The sequence below is a fragment of the Pan troglodytes genome, chromosome 14 (assembly GCF_028858775.2).
Source record: "Pan troglodytes isolate AG18354 chromosome 14, NHGRI_mPanTro3-v2.0_pri, whole genome shotgun sequence".
NCBI classification, from domain to species: Eukaryota; Metazoa; Chordata; class Mammalia; order Primates; family Hominidae; genus Pan; species Pan troglodytes.
Genome location: NC_072412.2, coordinates 18,177,713 through 18,191,113, shown reverse-complemented (window position 1 = coordinate 18,191,113; position 13,401 = coordinate 18,177,713). Strand labels below are relative to the sequence as shown.

General features: G+C 53.1%; 1 protein-coding gene across 1 annotated transcript in view; it reads left to right on the top strand.

Moving 5' to 3' along the window:
- LOC104001766 (uncharacterized) overlaps nt 1–13,401 on the top strand; it is a 64,065-nt gene that overhangs the window by 41,882 nt on the left and 8,782 nt on the right. Inside the window, 7 exon segments of the mRNA XM_063791914.1 lie at nt 2,493–2,679; nt 3,745–3,795; nt 3,797–3,907; nt 5,583–5,730; nt 9,445–9,842; nt 12,189–12,308; nt 13,064–13,223. Of these exon segments, the coding sequence (XP_063647984.1) occupies nt 2,493–2,679; nt 3,745–3,795; nt 3,797–3,907; nt 5,583–5,681 (448 nt within the window). The 3' untranslated portion in view covers nt 5,682–5,730; nt 9,445–9,842; nt 12,189–12,308; nt 13,064–13,223.

Sequence of the window (13,401 nt, the reverse complement as noted above, 5' to 3'; positions counted from 1 at the left end):
TTTTAAATTAGGTTTTTAAACATAATGATATTGCACACTCAATAGACTGAAGTATAGTGTAAACGTAACTTTTATAGGCAGTGGAAAACCAAAAAATTTGACTCCCTTTATTGTGCTACTCCCTTTATTGTGCTACTCACTTTATTGTGCTACTCACTTTATTGAGGCAGCCTGGAATCGAACTCAGAATATCTCTGAAGGAATATAGTGGAAGTCGTGGCTATGCAAGGGGATTTTAACATATCGGAGTTTCCAGATATAAAAACAAACCTCCGAAAAGTCTCCTAGTGAAAGATGACCATATGATCTTGTCCCCGAGCCCCAGTGATCATGACCACCCAAAGCTTCATTAAATGATAATTACACTTTTAGATTCTGAGAATCTCCTTTTAAAAACCTAAGAGGGAAATACACACACACGGACTGTCAAGAAGGCGTGGTAAATTGCACTCAAAAGCATCACAGGTTTCCCTATGGACCAGAAATGGAACAGAAATACAAAGTCACACGTGACACAAGCCACAGACCTGCCAGAATCTGTGCAGAAACAGGGAGCGGCAACTTGGAATTGGGCTACTGTGCAGTGATACAGACTAAATGTGCTCTGTAAAAGGTGGGAGATTAGTAGGCTCTGTACATCTCTGCTTGAATCCAAAGGCTAAAGCAAATTTTAGAAGAGGAAATAAAAAGTCCTGCTTGCTTACTGCCTGGAGATTCAGCTTTGTAGGGAACTACAGTTTCTGAAACCAATAAGGGGTATCTATTAAAAATATAGAGCATACAGCATACAGAATACTTAGAGCATTCCATCAGAGTCATTTCCTTTTGATAGAGAAAATTAAGAAAATAATACTGGTAATTATTCTAACATAAATATGAAATATGTAGGAAGTTACAAGGAGGATATAGGGAAGAGTAATGGAATACATTGTGCCTATCAGATTATCAAAATAGATTAAGAAGCAATAATAATTAAAGCGATTTGGTATTTCAAGAACTAGAGAGATGGGGAGAATCCAGAAAGAATCCAGAAATAGATGTAAACATAAAGATAGTGTATCGAGTCAGGAAAGAATAGATGACTGCCTTCATAAATAGTGTAGAACACCTGGCTAAACAGTTGGGAAAAAAATAAAATGACATCAATAAACCTAAATAAATTCCACATGGATCAAAGACTGCAAAGTAACAAAAGCATAGAAGTTATAGAAGAGAACATTAGTGAACTTAGTATACCAAAGTGGGCAAACTTTCTAAAACAAAGATGAAGACCAGAAGCCATAAAGGAAAAGATTAGTAAGGTTGACTATGTACAAACCCATAAAGAAAACCTGAACAAATAGGAAAATAAGCAATGTAAAACATCAGTGTCCTATTAAAAGTCAACTATCAATTTGGCAAAAATGCAAGTTTGAGAACACAAATCCCTGGCAAAGAATTATACCACCATTCTTCATGGAATACAAATTTGTGGAACTTTTTGGAAGGGAATTTGGTAATAAGTATGAAACATTTAAATACATATATTCTTTTACATAGCATTTCACCTGTAGGAATTCGCAGATATGCCTCAAAAATACCACAAAATATCTACACGGAGACACTTACCTAAAGCGTTATTTCTAAACAAAGGACATTAAATATCTGGCAAATGGATTGGTTTAAAAAAAAGTATGGAATATCTTGTGATGGAATACTGCATAGCCTTTAAGAAGAGGGAGATAGGTCTTAACAAACTGGTAGAGAAACATCTCTGGGATGTATTTTCAAGTAAAGAACAGTGGAGAAGAGTGTGTTTCAGTATGAGTTCTTTGAGTAAGAAAAAGAAAAAATGGATGGATTATGTATATTATGTGTGTTTTACATATAAATTTTTAATGCTGACATTATGGACGTGAGCCACCGTGCCTGGTCTAGTTTGACGTTTTTGATGAAATGTAGTGCATTTTATCCAGGACGGTGACATTTCATTGACTCGAAGGCTGCCTTTGCATTTCCCTATCTTCGCTGGATATGAGTTGGCTGGATTTGACAGTGACCTGATGTGTCCAGGTGTCGCGGGTGCCCTGTTGTCAGCTCTGAAGAGCAGTGGCTGTTGTCCAGGTGACACCAGAGGCACCTGGGCTGAGTGTGAGAAATGATATCTATGCTCCAGCCCGGTGCACCACAGCCATATGCACGTGGCCAATCCAGAAAGACTCGCTTTCCAGTTCCCAGGAGTTTCAGGGGTGGATGGTTTTGGGGTCTTCTCATCATCTTCTGGGGGTGGAGGCCAGCATCAGATCCAGTCTTCTGCCAGGGCCACAGCCAGCGCCTGGGCTCGTTCTGCCCTCTGTGATCCTGTGTGCTCCTCTGTGAAATGGGAACTGTGACCTCTGGCCCGCAGGTGGTGAGACAGTGTGGGACGTGCCTCACAGAGCATGTTTCCCGCTCCAGGGGACGTCAAAAAGGGAGTCCCACGTTCCCTCACCACCTTCCTGTCCCACCCCCAGAATGTCCAGCTTCGTGGAGCCACCTGACACCATGAAGAAACTGTTCTGGGTAGAAAACTCCTGGCCAGATGATGCATTGCTGGCCAAGCCCAAGGTGACCAAGTCCTGCCTGAACTGCGTGAAGGACAGCTACACCGACTTCCACGTCGACTGTGGGGGCGCCTCCGCCTGGTACCACGTGCTCAAGGTGAGCCACACCCCTTGGGGGACTTCGGCTTTGCCGTGGCCATGACCCATCTGCAAGATGGTCTGCAGTCCCCGGGAGCCCTGACTGTGGACAAGATGCCACTCCCCAGTGGGCCCCAGACCATCCATCCTTGGGACAGGAGGCCATGGAGACATTGCTGGGTGGAGGGGCAGGGGTGCATGTGTGGGTGGAGGGGCAGGGGTGCATGTGGGATCAGAGAACTGCACGAGTGTCTCCTTTTTCTAATGGGATTCAGGCTCAATAATTGGGTGAGGCTGCTGGGTGACCGTGCACTTAGAGGAGAAAGTGGGGGGAGGGGGGTGTTGTGAAGACATCCTGGAAGGGGCCAACAGTAGCCAGAGCCCCGCACAGGAGCCAGCAGGTAGGATAGGGGCATCTTGAGCAGGCAGGGAAGGCTAGGAATCTCATCATCAAGGCCGAGAGAGGGAAGCCAGAAGAAAAATGAGCCATAAATAGCAACAGAAACAAAGGAAACCCTAAGCTGTGGGCTCCCCCAGCTGCTCATTGAGCTTCTCCAGACCCGCTGGAGCTGGAGCTGGGGGCAGGTGCATGTGCTGATCCCACCTCTGGGAGGCCTTGAGCAAGTCACTGGGGCATTCTTGGAACCTGCCTTGGCTTCACTACAGTAGGACAGGGGTCTCGCTGCTCCCAGTGCAGAACCCCTCCTGGGGCCTGGCATAAGACTGCTTGGGACACAGTAGCATCATTTGACCCAGCCTGGGATCCAAGTGGCTCTCAAGAGTGGAGCTACCTGGAATGCTTCTGACAACCAGTTGCAGCTTTATTTGCAACCTGGGCACCCACACCATTTGTAGTGCCTCAAAACTATGTAATGTGGGATTATGGGCTTTAGCTCTTGACTGTGCCTGATACCCAGAACCTTCCTAACATGCACACTTCTGAATTGCAAAGCACCTGTGCTCTCAGTGTTGCAGGCAGGATTTGTGGAACTGGATGGGATACTTCTCACATTAAGACTTAACACTTGCACCCCCCACCCCCGTGTTCCACATGAGCAGCTCTGCCAACAGGCTCTCTTGGCAGGGGGAGCAGACCTTCTATCTCATCAGGCTGACCTTGGCCAACATCTCCCTGGATGAGCTCTGGCAGTCTGCCTTTAACCACAGCGAGATGTTCTTTGCTGACCAGGTCCACAAATGCTGCAAGTGCATCGTCGAGCAGGGCCAGACCCTCTTCATCCCCTCAGGTGAGTGCAGGCAGCTTTGGGGATCATGTCCTAGGGCTTGCCGGCCCTCATCAAGGTTACGCCCCTCTCCCTCGGGCTCTGTCCCCACCACGGGGTCTGTCTGCATCGCTGGCATGCCTGCTCCCTTGTCCGGAGCTTAACGCCACCCCAGCCTAGTCCCTGCAGAGGGGCCAGCAATGGAGCTTGTGCTGTCTGGTCAGCATGGGCACTCCTCACCACCGAGGCCACCTTGGAGCTGCACAGCCAGTCAGCCCCTTTCACAGACTGGCTGGGCTCACTGTGACTGAGCCCATGGCTGGAGACCCAGCTCAGAGAGCCTTGTGTGGGGACAGCTGCCACGGCATCAGAGCCAGTGAGGGAGGAGGGCACTAGCTGCTAATTAAGGCAATATTAGGGGACATTTTGAGTCTGTGCTGAAGGAGAAAGCCCATCATGAGCCGCTGTGTGCCCCTAGATGATGTAAGAACAAATCCCAGACACCCTGCTGTTTCGTTAAATATTCCACTATTTCTGAAGGGCTTCCTTTCCTTCTAAAGTAACACAGCTACAATACTGTTCTCACACCTCAAAAAATGAACAATTAACAACAATTTCCTAGTATCCTCAAATAGCTAAGTTGTGTTCAGAGTTTTGAATCGTTTTATAGGGTTTTTTTTTTCCATTTAAAAAAAAGTATCAACTGAGGCCTTCACATTTTACTGATTTATAAGCCTCAGAATCTTCTGTAATCTCTGGGTCCCTCCTCTCTCCGTCGGCTTCCTCACAGTCACAGCTATTTAGGAAGGAGCTGTGGATTTCCCAGGATCTGGCCCAGGCTCCGTCTCCGAGGATAACCCGGGGTCCAGTCCCAGCTCTGGGGGCGATGCAGCTGCCCCGGCCTTGTCTCCTGCCCCTGTGTGTGGTTGGGAGGCCGGGTGGCTGGACACAGGCTGGGGCTTCCTGTCTCTGAGTACTGCGCTCACGTGGCCCGAGAGAGTCTCCTCAGCTCTGGGCCTCGGTTTCCCTGTCTGTGTGGTGCAGGGCTGGACTGACTAGTCTGTGCCGCCTCAGATGCAGCCTCTACCCCAACCCCCTTCCATGGAGGCTGGGGTGGTGCCAGGGCCAGAGAGCTTCTCCCAGGGAGGCCCCAGGCTGCTGGTGAAGCTGCAGAGGTGGACAGGGCACCAAGGCACAGGCGGGCAGGAGCTGGAGCCTGGGCTGGGCCGGGGAAGGCCTGTGCTGGTCTCTGCCAGTCCCTGATCTGGAGCCATGAGAAGCCCGTTCATGGGAGCGAGGTGGGGCACCAAACACTCCTGTCTCTCTCTCAGGCTGGATCTACGCCACACTCACCCCTGTGGACTGCCTGGCCCTTACGGGACATTTCCTCCGCAGCCTGAGTGGAGATGCAGAGGAGGTAGTGCCTGCCGCACCGTCTGCCCTCAGGCTCCGCAGAGCAGCGTCCTCTCTCTAGCGGGGTCGGTGCCAGATGCCTTGGGCCGAGCACTGGCTCAGCCTGCCTGTGGGTGACTTGGACATGACCATCAGCCTCGGTGGGCCTCTTCTTGATGTGGAAGGAAGGAGGAGGTGGGCTCTGGTATCGTGCAGGCTGGCCTCTCTAGGGACCTGGCTGCTGGACGTTCATAGTCGCCCTTGGTGAGGTTGGGACTGCTTAAAAGGCTGCTCCTTCTCTTCTCAGGCACCAACAGAGCTTTCATGGGCATCAAGGCCTGCAGCCACCCAGGGCGATTGTCCGCTGGTCCACCTCAGCTATGCAGGGCCCAGAGGGGAAGCCTGAGCTGGTGTGTCTGGGGCCTGGATCCACCCCCGTCGTCGCCTGCTTGATGGTCAGTGCACTGAGAACGGCTGTTTGGTGGCTTCCAGAGCATATGAAGTGGAAAGAAGGTTGCAACTGTGCAGCCTGACTCAGTTTCCCAACTTCTATACTGCCTTCTGGTACCTGGCAAAGCACCTGCTGGAGGCATTCAAATGTACTGGTCACTCCAGGGTGGGCGTCCAAGCCTGAGGCTCTTGGCTGTGGGGGCGGCCAGACCTGGGTCAGGGCTGTCAGGGTGTGAGTGCCACCTTCCTGTGGCCTGAGCAAGTCCCCTTGGGACTCAGCCTCCTGGCCCTCAGTTTCCTCATCTGTATAATGCAGGACCAGATTGAACAGGCTGGGCCTCTCCTTCTGATTAGACTGTGCCTTGTTTTAGAATGAACACTGGGCTGTGGGTTGAGAGGGGCAAGTGTGCATGGCCTCTGTGCAGGTATCAGTCACACCTGCTCCACACTCCACACTTGCCTCCATTGGGAAGGTGGGGCCCTGGTTCTGTCACGAGCTTAGGAGTGGGTGTGAGTGGGCTCTGGGTCCCCTTAGGATCCCTCAGGGCCATGGCAGCTGGACCATGAGGCAGGCTTGCGGCTCGGTCCTGGCCCTCTGTGGACACACTGTGGCATCCCTGGGCTGCCCCTTCTGTTCCAGGTCCTGCCTGGTTACACCCTCAGAAATGAGAGCAGGTGGCTCCTGGCAGCCACCACCCTGTTCAGGTTTCCAGAGTCTGCCCAGCAGCATGAGGGAGCCTCCAGGAGGGTTTGCATTTATGTATGATTTGCTTTCTCAGTGCGCCCTTCACCAGAAGTTGCTCTTAGTTGCTCTTTTTTTTGGTTCTGATAGCAGCCAAGAGCTCTTTTACCCAGAACCCTTTGCACTCTAGCCCTAGTTTGAGAAGGAAAAATGGTCCATAGTCATGGCTGGCCAGGTTTCAGTAAGATTTTTCCATTGCTCCCTAAATGTGAAGCCCTGAGCTTGACTCTGGCAGCGGGAAGTGCCCGGGATGGGAGTTTAGCCCTGCCCTCAGGGGACTCTTGCCAGCAAGGAGGGGATCAGGGTAGCACCCGGGAAGCCCTCCTACAAGGCCAGCCTGATTACTGGCCAACTAGGCCACCGTGGCCATGTCCTCTCTGCCTGGGTCCTCCTCTCTGAGGGGATGACAGTTCAGTTGGCCCCCAGGACTGAGAAAACCCAGGGAGCTGTCATGGCCCTGGTGAGTCAGAGCCCTGGAGCCCTCTCCAATGGAGGCCCACAGCAGGAGCACATCTCTCAGCTGAGCTGTGGTTTGTCCCTCCACTGTGCCAAGGGGCGCCATGAGGTGGGAAGAGGTGCCTGGGGATGTCTGGTGTATGCCCAGCGACAGCCTGTGGCCCGGCTCCTGGCATGACTGTGGCCTCTTGCTCAGTCAGGGCTGGGATATTGGGCAGAGTGAGCAGAGCCAGGCAGCCTGTGTTAGGGGCCTGGAGGATGAGACAGTGGGAGCACAGTAGGAGGGCCAATCTTTTCTCTCACAGGGCAGGCCACCAGGAGGATGGGTGCCCCCAGGTTCCAAGAGGGAACCGTTGGCATTTGGGATGGTGGCCGTGGGTGAAGGGAGACCTCTGGAAGGCTGGACCTGGCGTCCCCCAGTCTGGCTGTGTGGCTGGGCTTGAAGGCACCTGTGGGCAGTGGGCACCCACCCACCTCACCCAGTGTCTCTTTCCTGGGCTCTCACAAGTCTGGCAAGCAGCTGCCCCCTCATCTAGTCCAAGGAGCTAAAATTCTCAATGATGCTTTCCAACTGTGGACGAAGAAGCAGGTAGGAATCATGTCACAAATGCCCTAGGGCAGGAAAGCGGTGACAGGTGGGAGCGCCTCCCCGGAGACCCAGCAGCAATGTCCAGGGCTTGTCCTGCTTCAGTAAGATCCGGCCTGGCAGGGTCGGTGGTGCTCTCCTGCCTGGCTTGGCCCAGGGTGTGACTTTGCCCCAGACACCCCATGGGTCTGTCCCCTGCTCTCCACTGACTGGGCCACTTGAGAGCTGGGGGAGGACAGATGTAGGTGCAGAGCACTCTCCACCAGGGGCTCACAAGTTGGTGGGAGGAGGGTGGGCAGGTGCCCATGTGTCCTGGGAGGAAAGTGGGTCTGCGGGTGGAGGACAGATGGCTCATGGTGGGATGACACTGTGTGAGCACAGAAAGGCCTGGAACCTGGTGGGGGCAGAGAAGGACTGGGGGAGTGGCTGGCCCCAGGACAGGGAGTGCTGGGGATGCCCTTTTGGCTCCTCCTGGCTGGCCCTGGCATCAGTTCAGAAGCTAAGCCGCCTGATGTGGGTGCAGCACCCCAGCCACCTTGCTCTGTGACCCAGGCATCCCCTCCCTGTGACCCTCCCTGATGACCCTCCTGTGCACACCCCCACAGAAGTTCTTCCTGTGTTCCTTAGCATCTTCCCTTGGTTTTGGCTACAGAAGGGAGGGGAAGGTCTGGCTTAGCCTCGAGCACCCTCTGGGACAGTGTTTCCTGCTGGGGCTCTCATTTTGCAGAGGCTCTTTGCCCACTCCTGAGGGAGAAGGACCCTCTCCCAGGCCAGAGAGGGCCAGTGGAGGTTTGCAGGAAGCCTTCAGGAGGGGGAGGCCAGGCTTCAGGTAACACCATGTGCAGCCTGCCTCTCTCATGGGTGGGCCATGTAGGAGAGGCAGCCAGTACACTCCCAGGGCCATCCTGCAGCCACTACCTCCCTCAGGCCTCAAGGCCCAGGGCAGTCCAGGGTGCCCCTCCCACCTCACCTCAGCCGTGTGGCCCAGTGGAGTGGCCTCTGACCAGGAAGAAGGGATGGGATCCATGTTTACTCCATAGCCCGCTGGTGGTGGCCTCAGGCATGCTTGTTCCCTCTGGTTCTCAGTTTGTCCACCTATTGATGGGGGTCACAGCAGAGACCTCTTGCTGGGGCAGAATTTGGCTGGGGAGCCCCTCTCCTCATGCTCATCTGGGTGTCTCAGCAATCGGGACAGCCTGGAAGGATGCAGGAATAGATCAAGGCCATGGGTCATGTTTGGCGCTGACCCTGGGCCCTGTTGCCCTTTATGCTATGGCAGAGCATGAGGACAAGCTCCTGGAGCACTTCAACCCTTCACAGCTCATCAAAGACCTGGCCAAAGAGATCTGGCTCAATGAGGTGGGGGTTGTGCCCAGGTACTGGGCTGGACTCCTGGGGATGGGGGAGGGCCTGCCTGTCTCTCTCTGGGCCTGGGGGCCAGCCTGACACAGAGCTGCCGGCTCCAGACAGTACTCTCTGCACTCTCCTGGGCAAGCTTGCCTTTGTGAGGGCTCAGGGTCCCAGGTCTCTGGCTGGGTCTGTGTCCTGGTGTGAGTGTGTAGGGACTGAGAGATGGCACTGGCCACTCTGAAGCTCCCATGGGGAGGGCACTCTCTGGGAGGAGCCCCTGCCTCAGCCCCTGGAGTCCCAGCATGTGTGATCCTGGATGAGCCCCCAGTCACTGTGCTCAGGGTAGAACAGAAGAGCCTTGGGGAGAGCAAGTGACTGATGGTATATGGCAGGTGTGAGAGTGTCACACAGCAGCGTGGGGTGGGTGTGAGCATGTCACCTGATTGAGTGGGGTAGCTGAGCCTTTCTGGGCTAACAGCTCCCCACCAGGCTAGCAGTGAGGGTCTCCAGCATCCCAGTGTGTGGACCCTCCTGGGCCACAGTTTGGCAGAAGCAGCAAGTAACCCTTTCCTTTCTGTACCCCAGAATGCCTCCAAAGCCACCTGACTGGAAGTGAATACTGTCGCCTCGTCAGATGATGTCTGTGATGGGGACTGGGAGAAGGAGGAGCCCCTGCCTCCAATTGAGGCCACCCCGCCTCCAATTGAGGCCACTCCGCCTCAATCCCTCCTGGAGAAAGTGTCCAAAAAAAAAAAAAAAAGACTCCCAAAACTGTGAAGATGACCAAGCCATCCAAAATCCCCAAGCCCCCAAAACCCCCTAAGCCCCCAGGGCTCCACAAAACGCTGAATCTCAAAGATGGAGGCAAGAAGAAAGGGAAGAAGTCCTGAGAGTCAGCCTTGCCTAATATCCCCAACCTGGACCTGCTCAAAGCCCACACCAAGGAGGCACTGACCAAGATGGAGCCGCCCAAGAAGGGCAAGGTAGGGCCCCCTCACCCTGACTCCCCACCTCATCACCAGAGGCCCTGCAATATCTCTTGGGGGCCAGGCCCATAGATATAACTAGGGCCCATTGTCCTTGTTCTCCAGGGGCCCCTGGGAGGATGTGGGGGTTTGGGCTCTTCTGTGAGGTCAGTCTGCCTAGAAGATGCACTTCCCTGCCTGGTCGTGACCCAATCCTGCAATATCCTGGCCCAGACCCTTCAGGGTGGACAGGCTCTGCCCCAGCAAGCCACAGAGCAGTGGGCCTGGAGAGGGGCCCTCATGGAGGAAAGCAGCACAGTGTGTGTGTGCTGTGGCAGCGGTGGCACTCAGGAGGGCCACCTGGTGGGGGAGGCACGGTGGTTTTCCAGGATGGGATGTCTAGGTTCCTAGCCAGATGAGCAGTTGCCAGGGGACAAAGAAGCCCTGGATCCTCCTTGGGGCCAAGGCATTGAGGCTGAAGCCTGAAGGTAGATGAGGTGTCTGTGCAGAAACAACACGGAGAATGCCATTGGAGGGGAGGGTGTTCAGGGATGAGGACAGGAGCAGAGTTGCCCTGATAGTCGGAGTCCCAGTGGACAGTGAGAGAGATGGGCCCATCCCTGAAGACCCACTCTAACTAGAGGATCTTAGGTCTGGGCTTCAGGGACCATGAACCCCTGAGATCAAGCACCATTGAGTGTGAGCTTCTGCCAGGAGGAGGTTGTTATCCACTTGCTGGGGGCCAGGACATTTCAGGGCCAGCATCACAGGGATGTAGTGGGACACTTTTGTGTTCCCTTTCTCAGGACAAGCATGAATGAATGCATGAACAAATGAATGGATGGCTAAATGACTGGATGGATGAATGGGTCAATGAATGAATAGATGGATGAATGGATGGATGAATGCATGAACAGATAGATGGATGGATGAATGAGTGAATTGATGAATGACTGGATGGATGGTTGAATGGATGAATAGATGAATGAATGGATGGATAGATGAACGAATTGATGTGTGGGTGGATGGATGGATGAATAAATGAATGGGTGGATGGGTGAATGGGTAGATGGATGGATCATGGAAGAATGAATAAATGAATGGATGGGTGGATGAATGGATGGTGAATGGGTAGATGGATGAATGGATTAATGAAGGGATGGATGGATGAGTGGCTGGCTGGATGGATGAGTAGATGGATGGGTAGATGGATGGATGAATGGATGGATGGGTGGATGGATGAAAGAATGGATGGATGGTTGGGTGGGTGTGTGAGTGGATGGATGGATTGATGAATATAGGATGGATGGATGAAAACAAATGAATGGATGGATGGGTGGATGGAATGGATAGATGGAATCGATGGATGGATGGATGGATGAATAAATGGATGGTTAGATGAATGAATGGATGGAAAGGTGGATGAATGAACAAATGGATGGGTGAATAAATGAATGGATGGATGAGTGGATGAATGAATGAACAAATGGTGAGTGGATGGATGGGTGGGTGGTTGGATGGATGGGTGGATGAATGGATGGATGCATAAATGGATGGATGGTTGGATGGATGAATGAATGGATGAACGAATGGATGGATTGATGGATGTGTGGATGGAGGAATGAATAGATGGATAGATGGATGAATGAATCAGTGGGTGAGCAAATAGATGAATGGATGAACAAATGGATGGATGGATAGGTGGGTGAATGAACCGATGGATGGATAAATGAATGGATGAATGGATGGATGGGTAGATGGATGGATGGGTGGATCAATGAATGAATGAATGAATGAATAAAAGGATGGATGGGTGGATGAATGGAGGAATAGGTGGATGGATGGATGGATGCAAGGATGAATGAATGGATGGGTGGATGGGTAAATGGATAAATGGATGAGTCAATGGATGGATGGGTGGGTGGATGAATGGGAAGAACGAATGGATGCATGGATGGATGGATGGGTGGGCAGATGGGTGGGAAGATGGGTGGGTGGATGGATGGACGGATGGATGGACGGATGGATGGATGAATGAATGAATGGGTGAATGGATGGATGGATGGATGGATGGATGAATGGGATGAATGAGTGGATGGGTGGGTGAATGGATGGATGGATGGGTGGATGAATGAATGGATGAATAAATGGATGGATGGATGGTTGGATGGATGGACGGGTGGGAGAATGGATGCATGGACGGGTAGATGGATAGGTGGGTGAATGGATGCATGGATGGGTAGATGGATGGGGGCATGAGCTGCAAGCACATGGGCTAGAAGGAGACAGGGAATCTGTGTGGCACAAGGGAGTCCTACTGGCCCTCTGCGTCTGCCTCTGGGTCACAGCAACACTTTTTTCTAGGCCACAAAGACCATCCTGAGTGTGCCCAACAAGGACGTGGTCCACATAGAGAATGATGTGGAGAGGCTGGAAATTCGAGAGCAAACCAAGAGCAAGTCGGAGGCCAAGTGGAAGTACAAGGTGAGACATGCACGTGTGCATAGATGCATGTGCGTGCATGTCAGGTCAGTGAGTGTGAGCAGAGATGTGAATCCATGAAGCCCTGTGTGTGTGAAGGAATGTGCAGATGTGTCTGCACAAGGCCATGGTTTGAGTGACTCCAGGGTGGTCTCTGAGGGTGTTTCTGCATGAGATGGTGGAGGGGCCCCTTACCCTCACCCCACCCTTGAGTGAGTGTTCTAAGGTCACGTCTAACTCTAAGATACAGTGGTCACCTCCGCCTGGGCGTGTGAGGGGCCTGTCCCCACTGAGCACCCTGCCAGGGGAGTTTATCCGGATTTGAGCCTGTTAACTGCTTTCCCGCAAGTTGAGGTCCCTCTGAGGCTGCAGGCCCTGCCCCTGCCTCTCCACCCAGTCATCGCGGCATCTCTTTATATGTGTTACACACTGGGGCTCTCTCGTGTTAAGGGTTCCGTTGAACCAGTTTCTCTGCGAATATGGTACACAGTGTGAAGATAGTTTGGTCCTTTGTGGTCCTGAGACATCTCCAGCACCCACATCTGCCCCGTGTGCCCATGTGTGGGCCATCCAGCCCCATTGGCTCCAGGGGCCTCTGTCTGACCCCAGCAGTGTTCATTAGAAAGGCAGTGCTCTTTAAAAACGTTAAAAAACCTAGTTTAGTCCCTGAAGGGAAAAAGTATCCCCCTCCCAACTCCCAGGCCACTTCGGTGGCTGGACCCTCCCCTGACCGGTGCCCTGTCTCTCACGCGGCACAGTGACGACTCCTTGGTCGAGGGTTTGCTGCACATCGACACGGACACCAAGCCCGGCCACAATGCCAGAGTCAAGAAGGAGAGTGGGAGCTTGGCAGCCGATATCTTGCACCTGCTGCAGGCCAGCGAGGAGATCGATGCCCTGGAAATACAACCCCAGCAGGTGGGCCCCACCACCCAGCAGCACCCAAGAGTGGGGACCAGGCAGGTCCAGGGCTGGCCCTCGGCCATGGTGCTTGGAGCCTGTGAGGTGGACGCACAGGTGGAGCCAGTGCTGAGCCGCCCCGGGCCTGGGCAGGAGGGCACACTGCAGGGTACAGATGCTGCTCTAATGCCAGAGG